The sequence below is a fragment of the Stegostoma tigrinum genome, chromosome 7 (genome assembly GCF_030684315.1).
Source record: "Stegostoma tigrinum isolate sSteTig4 chromosome 7, sSteTig4.hap1, whole genome shotgun sequence".
NCBI classification, from domain to species: Eukaryota; Metazoa; Chordata; class Chondrichthyes; order Orectolobiformes; family Stegostomatidae; genus Stegostoma; species Stegostoma tigrinum.
In genome coordinates, this window is record NC_081360.1 from 65083067 (window position 1) to 65097301 (window position 14235).

General features: G+C 39.7%; 1 protein-coding gene across 4 annotated transcripts in view; it reads right to left on the bottom strand.

Annotated features, from left to right (window-relative positions):
- lrp2a (low density lipoprotein receptor-related protein 2a) overlaps positions 1-14235 on the bottom strand; it is a 313171-nt gene that overhangs the window by 94224 nt on the left and 204712 nt on the right. For all 4 annotated transcript variants that reach the window (XM_059647356.1, XM_059647357.1, XM_059647359.1 and 1 more), the window contains 5 exons: positions 7674-7969; positions 5955-6471; positions 3962-4114; positions 1646-1816; positions 569-792 (listed from right to left, as the gene is read on the bottom strand). In XM_059647356.1, the coding sequence (XP_059503339.1) occupies positions 569-792; positions 1646-1816; positions 3962-4114; positions 5955-6471; positions 7674-7969 (1361 nt within the window). The remainder of the gene's footprint in view (positions 1-568; positions 793-1645; positions 1817-3961; positions 4115-5954; positions 6472-7673; positions 7970-14235) is intronic.

The following is a 14235-nucleotide window of genomic DNA, read 5'->3' on the forward strand; positions in this document are numbered from 1 at the left end:
AAGACCAAATAGGGGCAGCTATCAGTAAGAACGTTTTACTGAATATAAGAAATAATGCAGTTTTACAGTGGCAAAGCATTTCAGTTTGTACTTATAAGGATTTCTTGATATTCGATTTTGTTGAAATTGACAGTTACCTAATCAACCAATCAATTAACAGCATCTGAAATGCAAAAGTCAGGAACAGTAAAACAAGTGTCAGCCAAATGATTTCATTCAACTGTTTTTTTCCCCTCATAGGCTGTGGGGGAGTGAAATGACAGTACAACTCACATTTTCATTGCTATCCATCATATAATTTCGGTTCAGGATACTATCCTACTGCACATGTGCAGCCCTAACACATACAATCAAAACATAAAATATTGGAGAACAATATGATGAGACAAGGCAACATAAATCTTTCCAATAAAAGATAAATCTTTAATAGCTGAATGTTCCATAAGTAATTAGTTCAGAAACTAATGGACATATCAATCATTTCAAAATGTGGCTTGCAATGCAACCCAAAGGATATATGAGCTACAAAATGCTCCAATTTACATCAGTTTTAAGATTACATACTTACCAATTGGCTGTCGGTATGGATGGTATACATGAATGTCAAAGGGCCGATGGGTGGTGTTCACCAACAATACCCTGCCTTCCCCAGTGTATTTATTTGCTTTCTCCACTGATTTTGTGTTCCAGTCAGTCCAATATATTGTATCTTCAAATAGGCTAATGGCAAAAGGGTGGCTTAGGGTTCCATCAAATACCATGTGCCGGTAGTTTCCATCCAGGTTAGAAAATCTATAAAAATCAAACCATTTATGTTTCCATCAGAAAGTCACACTAACATTTGATGAAAAACTTCCAAGCAATGGACTTCAATGATAATTTTTAAGACTTTTGTTTTACAGTAAACTTGTCATCACAATTGGTTTAAGAGATTAAAAAGTTACAAATATGGAAGAGTATATGACTTAGATTACTGCAATCTTTGAGAAGAAAATGACAGCAGTCATTTCACAGACTAGAAGGAAGCTTAAGTGCAACTATTAATAAAAAGCAATGTAATAAAATGTATTCCATGATCAATCTTTTGATAGAGGCTTAAATTTTCCTGGAAACCTGTGTCAATTTATTTTATACGTTTGCATCTAATCAAATACAGGATGGGTACAACTGTTAACAAGATAAGGAGTAGTAGTTTTGGGTAAAGATTCTCTGTGCTGGAATGTCGGAAGTGTCATGCAGTTTTTGACACCCCAGTCACGTACATTAATGAAGCATGATAGCTGCAAGTTAAAATCATAGATCACCAACTACTTTTTATAAGGAGCTGTAATTAATATATTAATGTAAAGAATATGCCAGTTATTTTAAAATCAGCTCAAATAAATTACCAAACTTTACGTACTTAGTATTTGTGCATCGCTATTCTCATTGTGATAGATCCTTATCAGAAAGGCAAAATAAAAGGGGTAAGTCATCAATGGTAACATTGGAGCAATGGCCAGCATAATGTAGTCCATGTCATCCCTCATGTTGTCCACGAATATCTGGCATAGTCTTTTAATAATAAAATGTGGTCTATTGTACCTATTGTATCATCCCAACACTTTGTTGTCAAAGTTTGGCAAAAAACTTTAGAAATACCTACTCGATATAATTCAGATGAGCATCAGTCCAATAGAGTTTATCATTTGTGTAGTCAATGGTCAATCCATTGGGCCACTCCAATTTTTTGGTAACAATGGCAGATTTGTTTTTACCATCCATACCTATGCGTCCAATATACGCTTGATAGCCCCAGTCAGTCCAGAAAATATATCTGCAGAAAGTTATAAATATGTAAATTCACTTCAAATTTTATGTTGTCAATTTGCTGTGTGGAGAATGACAAGAATTTCAATCGACTCAATATAATTATTAAAGTACATTTGCTTTTGCTCTAAGTAGAAGCTCTTGCATATCATAGGGAGTTGGATCTGTTCCCTGCAGCAAAGATGAGACCGCATTGTTGTATTGTCAGCCTGATACCAGAGTGACATATCTGGTCTGGAGTGACTTCTTCAATGAATAAGATTGTGAATCATGTTGACAAGGTATAAGTAGAAATGAAGTTCCCTCTCATGGATGAATCCAGAACTAGTGGTTGTATTTTAAACTTATGAGCTGCCCTCTTAGGCCAGAGATGAGCAGAACTTTCTTTCAAAGGATTATATAATTTTAGAATGCTCTACCTCAGAAGGCTGTGAAGTCGGGCTCACTGAATATTTTTAAGCCAGATGTAGATAAAATTCTTGTTAGCCAGTGTAATCAAGATTATCAGGAATGGTTAGGCTACATCTGGCTTCGTATCAAGCTTCACATGTTTGCTAGTTCAGAGGATCTGATCAGCAATTCTTTTCTTGCAATAGTTTAAGGTTGTGGTTTCAATTTGAGCAGCTCTGTCAGTACAAGCTTCAAATTCACACAGGAATGATGAGCAAGATGTGATTCAGATCATTTTAATTGGCTGTGTTCACCTTGCACAATATATATTTGCTCAATTTATTGTTTTGGCTTCATACTTGTTAACTAAACATAGTTGTGAAGAAAGTTACAGCAATAAAGTATGTGGGCATGTTTCCAAAATGTCAGGAGCTCGAGCAAGGATGTAGTGACTTCTTAAAGATGGCACAGCGATTAGCACTGCTGTCTCACAGTACAGGGGACCTAAGTTCAATTCCAGCCGTGAGTGACTATCTGTATGGAGGTTGCACATCCATCAGTGTCTGCGCAGGTTTCCTCTAGGTGCTCCGGCTTCCTGCTGCAGTCCAAAGATGTGCAGGATGGGTAGATTGGCCATGATAAATGCAGGGTTATGAGGATAACGTGCAGTCTGGGTGGGATGCTCTTTGGGAGGCAAGTGCAGATCCGATGGGCAGCAAACTGTCCTTTCATACAGTTGGGATTCCATGACTCTGTAAATAACATTTTTAAAATTATCTTCTTCTCTTGGGCTCGGAGCTTCTATGTTATTGTGTGTATTTCTTTTCACATGCAACACCACCCCTAGAACAGGTGAAATTTGGTTGAGAATTGGCAGGGGCAGTCAGGCTGCACCAGCCAGAGCAATGGTGGTTGGTGAGAGAAGTAAGAAGAATTGGAATGGGGGTGGCCGTTGCTTTCAGGGCCCCAAGACTGGCCACAAATTGCCCAATTGTGACTCCTCCTGCATTAAATCCAAAGGATGGCCCCCAGAATTAAACAGGCTGTCTCCTCACACTCACTGCCAATAAAATGCAAGTAGCAATAGGTTTGAACCATCAATTCATCAGTTAATCTCAAGTTTTGTCCGCTTTAAACAACAAAAACATTCCTGGTCCTTAAACAGATCATGTCATAATTTTGAACCACTGGCCTCTGAGCAGAAGGAGCCATCCTCTGCTTCCCTGCTACTGGCAGAAGGTTATGGTTCTGGGGTGACCGGCCAGTTTCCACTATCTGACTCTAAAAGCTTCCCTCACCGTTTTTCAGGTCCCTGCTTCCCAGTCAAATCCTTCTAGGCATAGTTTGAATGAATAATTAACTGCATACTGTGCTCCAATCTCACTAGTATAGTTTTCTACTGTATAAGTTTCAGTAATTTAGATGTTGGGTTGGCACTGTGATCGCACACACACACTTTTAGCTATATTACGAAAAGTTTTCAAAGGTAGTGCTCCAACATATCAAGGAACATTTTAGAAGTCTTTTTTTGAAATTACGTTTTGAAACACTGCCTGCTTGGGGTAGTTCAGAAGAAAAACTTGTACTTGTCAAAACGTCAATGAATTTCAGCAGAAACCCTTGAGGATAAAGCATTTCCCAAAAACAGGTGTAATTGTGGGCAAAAATTGTACCAGAATCACTTATTGTGCCAACGTAGAAACTCTAGCCCTTGATGCAATCTTCTTTAAAAACATGTGAAAATAATTCTGGGTCCTCTTACCCATATTTTGGATAGACAGCAATAGCTCGAGGGTTCTCAAAGCAGTAAACATTGCCTGTATCTACACAGTGATCAGCCAGCATTTTGCGGAACCTTCCATCAAGTTCTGCAACATTGAGGCAATTTTTAAATTGATCAAGCCAGTACAGCTTCCTGCAACAAAATTAAAAAGACTCATTTGACTTGCACAAAAGACAATATTCAATGTTTTCCAATAATAACCCATATACATTAAATTTGGATAAATATTTAAAAAGTAAAGATTTTCAGAGTTCTGGAGAAAAAACAAGGCTGTCAGACTAATTGACCATTCATTCAGAGATTTGGCATAGCCATGGTGGGCCCTCTCAGCTGTTTTATTTAAAGCTAGCATATCAGTAGGTAATACTGGGAAGCAACTGGTATGCTTATGAGAATTTAAAGTCACTTCTGAGACACATTTGCAAACTTAGAAAAAGTTTCATTATATAAGCTCAAAGTGGGCTCAAAAGGAATACTGGGAAGGGAAAAAAGCATTATGGTATCATACCTGCAATATCTGTGCTTCCTGCAACCATGATTCACTTATTAGCTACAGAACCTGTTGAAGTTACCTCCGGATTTCTAACTATGAACATTCACAAAAATCTGGAGAAGTTTCACATAAGCCACCATGTGGCTTCAATTTACTCTTCAGAGGAGATTAGAAGTCTCCAGGAGACAACACTCGAGTTGTTTGTGAATAATGTTACGCTAACATCACATTCAACTGTTTGGTTTTGTTTACATTACTATAGATTGAATTCTATTGAACATTTCTTCCTTAAATTGTTCTATGTACTTGCAGAACATATTACAAAGATCACACTCATGCAGTAATAATAAATCATATCTGCTAAGCCATGATCTTATTCAAATGCAAAAAAGCCTTGATGGGCTAAATGACTGACTCTTATTCCTTGTCTATGTATTTAAATGTTCAGTATCCCATCTCAGATTAAGCTGAAGCAATGCCAAGTATGTGAAACAAACAGCTCTGGCTTCACAGACAATGGGATCTATTACTACTACCTAATTTTAACAAGTTTTTTTCTGACAATGTAATTTCAAACTAAATACTGAGATAATACGGTGTGAAGCTGGATAAACACAGCAGGCCAAGCAGCATCAGAGGAGCAGGAAAGCTTGATGTTTCGGGAGACGTCAAGCTTTCCTGCTCCTCTGATGCCGCTTGGCCTGCTGTGTTCATCCAGCTTCACACCGTGTCATCTCAGATTCTTCAGCATCGGCAGTTTCTACTATCTCTCAAACTGAATACTACCTACTATATCCATTTAACATTATAAGACATGACAAAATGTCTTTACTAATCTTAATTTTGGGCTAATGAAAAATGCTTCAATCCTGAGAAGTCTGGATTAAATTAAAACCAGTTTTAACATGGCTGAGATAATGGGAACTACAGATGCTGGAGAATCCAAGATAACAAAGTGTGGAGCTGGATGAACACAGCAGGCCAAGCAGCATCTTAGGAGCACAAAAGCTGACGTTTCGGGCCTAGACCCTTCATCAGAGAGGGGGATGGGGAGAGGATTCTGAAATAAATAGGGAGAGAGGGGGAGGCAGACCGAAGATGGATAGAGGAGAAGATAGGTGGAGGAGAGTATAGGTGGGGAGGGGATAGGTCAGTCCGGGGAGGACGGACAGGTCAAGGAGGTGGGATGAGGTTAGTAGGTGGGAAATGGAGGTGCGGCTTGAGGTGGGAGGAGGGGATAGGTGAGAGGAAGAACAGGTTAGGGAGGTGGGGACGAGCTGGGCTCTCCCCATCCCCCGCTCTGATGAAGGGTCTAGGCCCAAAACGTCAGCTTTTATGCTCCTGAGATGCTGCTTGGCCTGCTGTGTTCATCCAGCTCCACACTTTGTTATCTTAACATGGCTGAGTTTGTTGTGCAGTTTAGTTGGAAATAATAACAAGCATTCACTCCCAAACATTGTAACTGAATAGTTATATTACCTTGCAACCCAGTCAATAGCCAGGCCTTCCGCACCTTGCAAATCGTGGTTAATTATAGTTTCCTTTTGGGTTCCATTCAGGAAAATCCGTTCAATAATTCTTTGACCCAAGTCAATATAGTACAATCTCTGCTCAACTCTGTCAAAGTCCAAGGCCACCACATTAATGAGACCTTGTTGAACAAGAGTATAAATTTCCCCATCCACAGACAGATTACGTATGTAGTAGCGATTACTGAAGAGGAGATAAGGAGCAATATTGCTGTTTTGGCGACAACTTCTTCCATCAGTTTCTCGAAGATGTCCTGGGGCACATTTACAGATGTAGGAACCCTCCGTGTTTTCGCAAATCTGACTGCAAACATCGGGTGTTACATTGCATTCATCAATGTCTTCACAAGTCTGTTGATCATCCATGAGATGGTAGCCAGGGTTACAAGAGCAGAAGAAACTAGTCAATGTGTTGGTGCACCCGTGTGTGCAATGATTCAGTGCAGAATCATTGCACTCATCAACACCTGTAACAATACAACCAGAAAATGCAAAATTATTAACAAAATAAAAGGTAAAATCGTTTCCTTTGAAAGTATTATTATTTAAATTATTTGAAAACTGTTCTTATGAAGCAGAGAAATAAAGTAAATTCAAAGATGATATTTTTTCAATTGCAAAGTGCCAGGTTACTTAAATAATTTAAAATATAATAGTACAATTTACTCCAAACTCAAAATCACTTATATGAGCAGCTGGAATGCCAGAACAAACTTAAAAATAAAGTGCATAATAAGGGAATACACTGTAGGACTGACACAGCAGCTGCAGGCAGAAATTATGGTACAAAATCTCCAAGAATATATCTACCCATAATAGCAACCCCAGAAGAGAGTAGGAGCATCAAATTTTATGTGGCATAGAAAGCTAACTGTCATGCATCTCACAGGTTCCAGTGAAAAGGAAAAATATCAAAACATTTTAAAAATATCAGCTCAACTGTGAAGACCTGGAAGCTTTCAGATTCAATTTCTATTCAAAAGTGAACTAACTGATCTCAACTTGGAGTGGAGTTGGGACAAGGAAGTTCTTGTTAAGAGACTGTCCTGGAATAGTGAAAGAAAAATCATTTCAATTTTATTGCTTTTTAAAACAATCAGTATCTAGCAATTTCCTGCCGGAAATATATAGAATGGGTAAGAATAGGGGGTGTGTTTGTGTTGGCCGCTCAGGTAGGAAAGCACAAAGAATCTTCCCACATGGTGAAAAAAAATATACACTCACCATTTGGGGCATCATACTCCAGCAAGGAGATGTGCAGAAACAATTGGCAAGAAGAAAAATGATTAAAAGACAAAAAAATTTCAATTTACAGTTATAGTGCAGCATGCCATCTGAGTGTGAAACATCTTCAATCTCTGGGATTCTGCTCAGAAAGGACTGATCTCAGGCTCTACTGACGTTTCAACTTCATCATTGTACAGCAATGGAAACCAGCCTGCATTAACAGTAATCTAGTATGCAACTCAAGCATAATTAAATCAATTGTACTTTGAACTGAGTCACTCTTTTTATTTCAACAGTGATAAAATGTGCCAAAATTTTGTTTAGTACTAAATTTTGGATACTCTACAGCCCTATTACCCATTGGACAAATCCAGAATCATCGTTCATGTTGATTAGCAGCAGGTTCACAAATTCAACAAAAGTTCTGAAACTGAATACATACCACATGTTTTCTCATCACTGTTATCAGAACAATCATCGATGTCATTGCACACCTTGCCACTTTCAATACAGGCTCCATTGTCACATCTGAAATGATGTGGAGGGCATGTTGGCTCAGAGGTGACACACAGGTGTTCCGTCTCATCAGATCTATCTCCACAATCATTATCGCCATCACAGACCCATAACTGTGAAACACAGCGACCATTCTGACATGTAAACTGGTGCTGGGCACAAGGTTGGTATCTACATCCTTGTTCATCACTACCATCACCACAATCATTGCGTCGGTCACATCTGTGGTCAAAGTTAGATATTGAATATGGAAAAATCATGAACATGCCTCAATAACAACATTTAAGAAAACATTATACTCATTTCAGAAGTTGCTAGAAAAGCTCAGCAGGTATGGCAGCATCTGTGAAGAACATATCAGAGTTAACGTTTCGGGTGCGGTGACCCTCCTCAGAACTCATTGGACCCGAAACTTAACTCTGATTTTTTCCTCCACAGACGCTTCGAGACTTGCTGAGCTTTTCCAGCAACTTTTGTTTCTGCTCCGGATTTATAGGATCTGCAGTTATTTCGGTTTTTATTATACCAGTTTAACTGAAACATAGAAAATAGGAGTAGGAGTAGGTCATTCAGCCATTTGACCTTGTTTCACTTTCAATAGACTCATGGTTGATCATTCAACTAAAAGCACTGTTCCACTTTCTCCCCATTTGCTTTGATCCTTTTAGCCCTCAGAACTTTATCTAGCCCATTATTGAAAATATTCAATATTTTGGCTTCGATTGCTTTCTGTGACAGAGACTTCCACAGGCTCACAACTCCTTGGGTGAATAAGCTTTTCTTCATCTCAGTCCTACAGCGCCTGCTTAACATCCTTAAACTGTGACCCCTGGTTCTGGACAACCCAGTCATCAGAAATATTTTTCCCGCATTTATCCTGTCTAGTCTAGTTAGAATTTTAGAAGTTTCTTGAGATTCTCCCTCATTCTTCTAAACTCTTGTTAATATAGTCTTAACTGACCTAGTCTCTCTTCCTTCGTTAGGTCCTGCTATCCAAGGCGTCAGTCTGGTAAATCTTCACTGTGTTTCCTCCATAGCCAAAACATGCTTCCTCAGGTAAGAGAGACCAAGCTGCATGTAATACAGCAGGTGAGGTCTCACTAAGGTCTTGTACAATTGTAACATGGCATCCCAGCTCCTGTACTCAAATCTGCACACTATGAAGGACAACATACCATCTGCCTTCTTCACCACCTGCTGCACCTAAATGTTTACTTTCAGCAACTGGTGGACTTTCGCGATCTATTGCCATTCAAATATAAATCTGCTTTTGGTATCAAAGTTAATAACTTCACATTTATCCACATTTTACTTCATCTACCGTGTATTGGCTCCCCAGTCAACTTGTCCAAATTATAATGAAGCATCTCACAGCTCAGCCTCCTACCTAGTTTAATGTCATCTGCAAACTGGAGATATTACATGCAGTTCCCTCATCTAAATCATTCTAAACATTTTGAGAACAGCTGGGGTCTACGCACCAATTCATGTGGCTCCTTTCACTGCCTGCCGATTGGAAGAAGGCCCTTTTATTCCTACTCCTTGTTTCATGTCTGCCAACCAGTTCTCTAACCACATCAGTATGCTATCCCCAATTCATGTGCTTTAATTTTACCTACTAATCTCTTAGGCAAGCCCTTATCAAAAGAGTCTGAAAATCTAAATAAACCAAGTCCACTTGCTCCAACCCAACCACCATCAATTTACTAGTTACATCCTTGAAATATTCCAGCAGATTGTTCAAGCACAATTTCTCTTTTGTAATCTATATTGACTCTATCCAACCATGTCACAGTTTTCCAAGTGCTCTGCTATTTAAACTTCCATAGTGGATTCTAGCATTTTCAATGTCTGGCACTACCAATGCCTGGTTAACCGGTCTAAAATTCTCCATTTCTTCCTATACACTTTTTTAAAAGTAGGGTTACATTAACGATCCTTCAATCATAGGAACAGTTCCAGAGTCTTCAGAATGTTGGAAGAAAATTGAGTATTATGCACAGGATTGATAAACTTGACCAACAAAAATTGTTCGGTATTGTGAGCAATCCAAAATATCAGAGAACATCTTAAAAGCTAGAAAGCGAGATGGACAGTCAGAAAACATACGTTAAATCAAACTTAAAAATAATTATCTACCCAGGAAAACCAACGAAATGAGGACCACGATAACAAAGTGTGGAGCCGGATGAACACAGCAGGCCAAGCAGCATCTCAGGAGCACAAAAGCTGACGTTTCGGGCCTAGACCCTTCATCTGAGCGGGGGATGGGGAGATGGTTCTGGAATAAATAGGGAGAGAGGGGGAGGCAGACCGAAGATGGAGAGAAAACAAGATAGGTAGAGAGGAGAGTATAGGTGGGGAGGTAGGGAGGGCTTAGGTCAGTCCAGGAAAGATGGACAGGTCAAGGAAGTGGGATGAGGTGGTAGGTAGGAAATGGAGGTGTGGCTTGAGGTGGGAGGAAGGGATGGGTGAGAGGAAGAACAGGTTAGGGAAGCAGAGACAGGCTGGGCTGGTTTTGGGATGCAGTGGGGGAAGGGGATGAGCTGGGCTGGTTGTGTGATGCAGTGGGGGGAGGAGACGAACTGGGCTGGTTTTGGAGGGGGAAAACGGGAGATTTTGAAGCTGGTGAAGTCCACATTGATACCATTGGGCTGCAGGGTTCCCAAGCGGAATATGAGTTGCTGTTCCTGTAACCTTTGGGTGGCATCGTTGTGGCACTGCAGGAGGACCATGATGGACATGTCGACATGTCCATCATGGGCCTCCTGCAGTGCCACAACGATGCCATCCAAAGGTTGCAGGAACAGGAACTCATATTCTGCTTGGGAACCCTGCAGCCCAATGGTATCAATATGGACTTCACAAGTTTCAAAATCTCCCCTTCCCCTACTGTATCCCAAAACCAGCCCAGTTCTTCCCCTCCCCCCACTGCATCACAAAACCAGCCCAGCTCATGCCCTCCCCCCACTGCATCACAAAACCAGCCCAGCCTGTCTCTGCTTCCCTAACCTGTTCTTCCTCTCACCCATCCCTTCCTCCCACCTCAAGCCGCACCTCCATTTCCTACCTACCACCTGATCCTGCCTCCTTGACCTGTCCATCTTCCCCGGACTGACCTATCCCCTCCCCACCTATACTCTCCTCTTTACCTATCTTGTTTTCTCTCCATCTTCGGTCCGCCTCCCCCTCTCTCCCTATTTATTCCAGTTCCCTCTCCCCATCCCCCTCTCTGAAGAAGGGTCTAGGCCCAAAACATCAGCTTTTGTGCTCCTGAGATGCTGCTTGGCCTGCTGTGTTCATCCTGCTCCACACTTTGTTATCTTGGATTCTCCAGCAGCTGCAGTTCCCATTATCACTGAAATGAGGACCACTATAGGCAGAAAAGATGGTCTGCTGGGAGAAAGGATTGTGGAATGTGATGGGAATGTTAACAGATGGGTTTAACAGCTATTGGAAAGCAACAAGCATGTTTGGATTAACGGTTATTTCTTGCATATAAAATTGATTATAATCTCAATCAATTTAATACCACTGAATCTCTGTGTTTCTGATTTGGGTGTATTGCTCATACAAACCAATGGAGATGCAGTGAAAGTGTCCCTATCTCCGAGCCAGGAAGTCTGGGCTGAAGTACCACCTGTTCCAGAGGTGTGTAAGAACATCTCTGAATAGGTTGATTAAAAATGTCTACACAAGCCATTAGACAGCTATGAAGTTATACAGTCAAGACTCATCTGATTCAAAATATCCAAAGGAGAAAAGATATGGATCCAATGTGTGAATGAGTATAACTTATACGTGAGTGAAGATAATTTGCATTAGACATTTAGAGAATTAAAAAACACCCGATTACTAGACTACTGAAGTCTCTGTACATGTATAGGTATGAAGGCAAATATAAAAAATTGAGAAATTAGCCAAAAAAAATCAAAAAAGGACATTAATAATTGTCCAAGAGAAATAACTGATCATCAATTCGTATCTCTGTAGGAAATCTAGAAGTAAAATACTGTCAATACTGGAAATCTCAAATCAAAATAAAACCAAAAGATACTTGAAATACCCAGAACAGGCTGTATCTGCAGAGGGAGAAACTATGTCAAGTTTTAGATTGATAACTTTGCATCAGAATTGGAAAACACGACACAATGATGGGGAGTAGGAAAGAATGTAAGGGAAGATCTCCAATAGAGTGGAAGGCAGAATAGAGGAAGAAGAAGATGCTAATAAAGTAAAAGAGCGCAAACAATGGGTCTAATGGGAGAATAAGTGGCAACAACGGAATTCTGACCAAAATTGGTAGTGGTTATGACCTGAAATTGTTGAATCCACTGTTCAGTCGGATGTTAAGTCAAAAGTTGAGGTTTTGTTATTCAGACTTGTATTTAGTTTCACTGAAACATTTCAGGAGGGGAGGACAGTTGAGAGCAAGAGGGGTGGAGAGCTCAAATTATGGGCACCTGCAAACATGAAATGTTCCATGAATTGGTCACCCAGTGAGCATTTGGTCTACCCAATGTCGAGAAGAGGCTGTTGTGAGCAGAGAGCGCAGAAAACTGAATTGAAAGAAGCACATGTAATTTCTATTTCACCTGGAAGCTGTGTTTGCTGCCCTGAACGGGATAAGAAGGGAGAAGGTAAAATGGGAAGTGCTGAATGTCTTGCCCTTGCATCATAAGCAGTCCTTGGGATATGAATCAGTGAATCTGAATTCTTCTGGAATACTGACTGTGGAGGAGACGGTGAAGATGTTTATAAAGTAGTGAATATTGTCATTTTGTCTGGCTGGGGTAACACAGCTGATACTCAAATTTAGTCCCGTATCGCTCTGCAGAATTCAGTGTTTTTTTAAAGTTGCAGGTGTTTTATTTAACATCATAAAGGTTGGAGAAATTACTTCTGTAAAACATCTAATGTACTGTACAGTGTGAAATTTGTTATTTTATAAAGTTGTACTGTTTAGGCTAGAAAGCTTTCAGAATTGTAACATTCAGAAAACTTGGTGTTTCAATACTGGTTACTTAAGATTTTGCCAAGTAACAAGGGAGGGACTTATTGCAAGGTTTTAATAGATCACTTAAAATGGTTCAAGTGTTACTAAAGAACTGTTCAAGTGCTTGCATCAGTTGAAGTTCGTAAGATATTTACACAGGCTGATGAGCAAAGGAAAGAGCTCCATGCATGAAGAGTGATGCTCTTATCGGTGCTGGGATAAGTCCTGGGAGCTGTGGGAGTCTAGGAAGAAGCCTGTGAGCCACTAATGGCTCAGCACGACAGAGATTGGGGTTAAAGAATCCTACCACAGCCAGCATTTGCTTGTTGCAGCTGAGCATGATTAGATCTCCAGAGAAATCCAGGAGTGTTACTAGCTTGATGAAACTAGCTATTTCTGACAAAGCTGAAGTTGTGCCTGCAAATTAGAAGCAGAAATTTGAGGGTGCATACTTGAGGATCAATGGTCGGCACAACCTCGTGGGCTGAAGGGCCTGTTCTGTGCTGTACTGTTCTATGTTCTATGTTCTATCAATAGTAACCAATCGTCTTTAAAAGGCCTTGATTTTACCTAATTGTGATCATTCAAGCTAAAAGGTTATGTTGACAATGCATCAATTGAATTATTATTGTTTACATACATGAAGGCTTCTTTGAAGGAGGCATAACAATTTGAAAATCTGAATTTGCCAAAGCATAAATTGATATGAATAGCATGTAACTGTCTCTTATGCAAAAATATTACCATTCACTGTGCTGCAAGTTCACATTAAAAACTGCACAATTAAACTTTCTACATTGGCTAGAAATTATGAAACAAATAAGTATGAGGCTTTCAGAGCTCATGTTCAACACTGAGTAAAACTGACAATAACTTCTAACATCTATTCATTAGCAGTTAAATGCAGAAATCCAGAATTTACTGTCAGAAATACCCTGCTTAATTACAGGATATACTGTTGCAGTCTTTGCTGGGTGGCTCAGCACTCAAGTCACTATTGGATCATGACAATAAACTGTCTACTATTCTTACTCTAAGATGGTTGAGCCTTGATAAATCAGAAGTTCTTAAATGGTCTACCAGGTCATAATTATTGAAGAATAATAATTTTGACCTTGATAAAATAGGATTCCACGCTCATGAAACTTACTTACTTTCTCAAAAATGAAAACGTTATTATGTTTTTGAAAAGTATTTTTTCCCCAAAGTTTGTGGTTTGATGTTTAACTTACCCAGACAAACGCATATGTATGTTTGAAACTCTTACTTTTCAAATACATAACCTGTATTTTACTTTCTCCTTTGCTGACTTTGAAAATTCAGCCTCTCTGGCTTCAGCCCTATTCCTGGATGCTACAGATCACTTGCAGTAAATACTAAATGCAAACTGACAAATTGGAAAAGAGTAAGTCTACACTCGAAAGCCTGGGAAACATTATGAGCAGCTTTTATTTAAATGGCCTCATAATCCAAATCATAATTCTATTCTTTT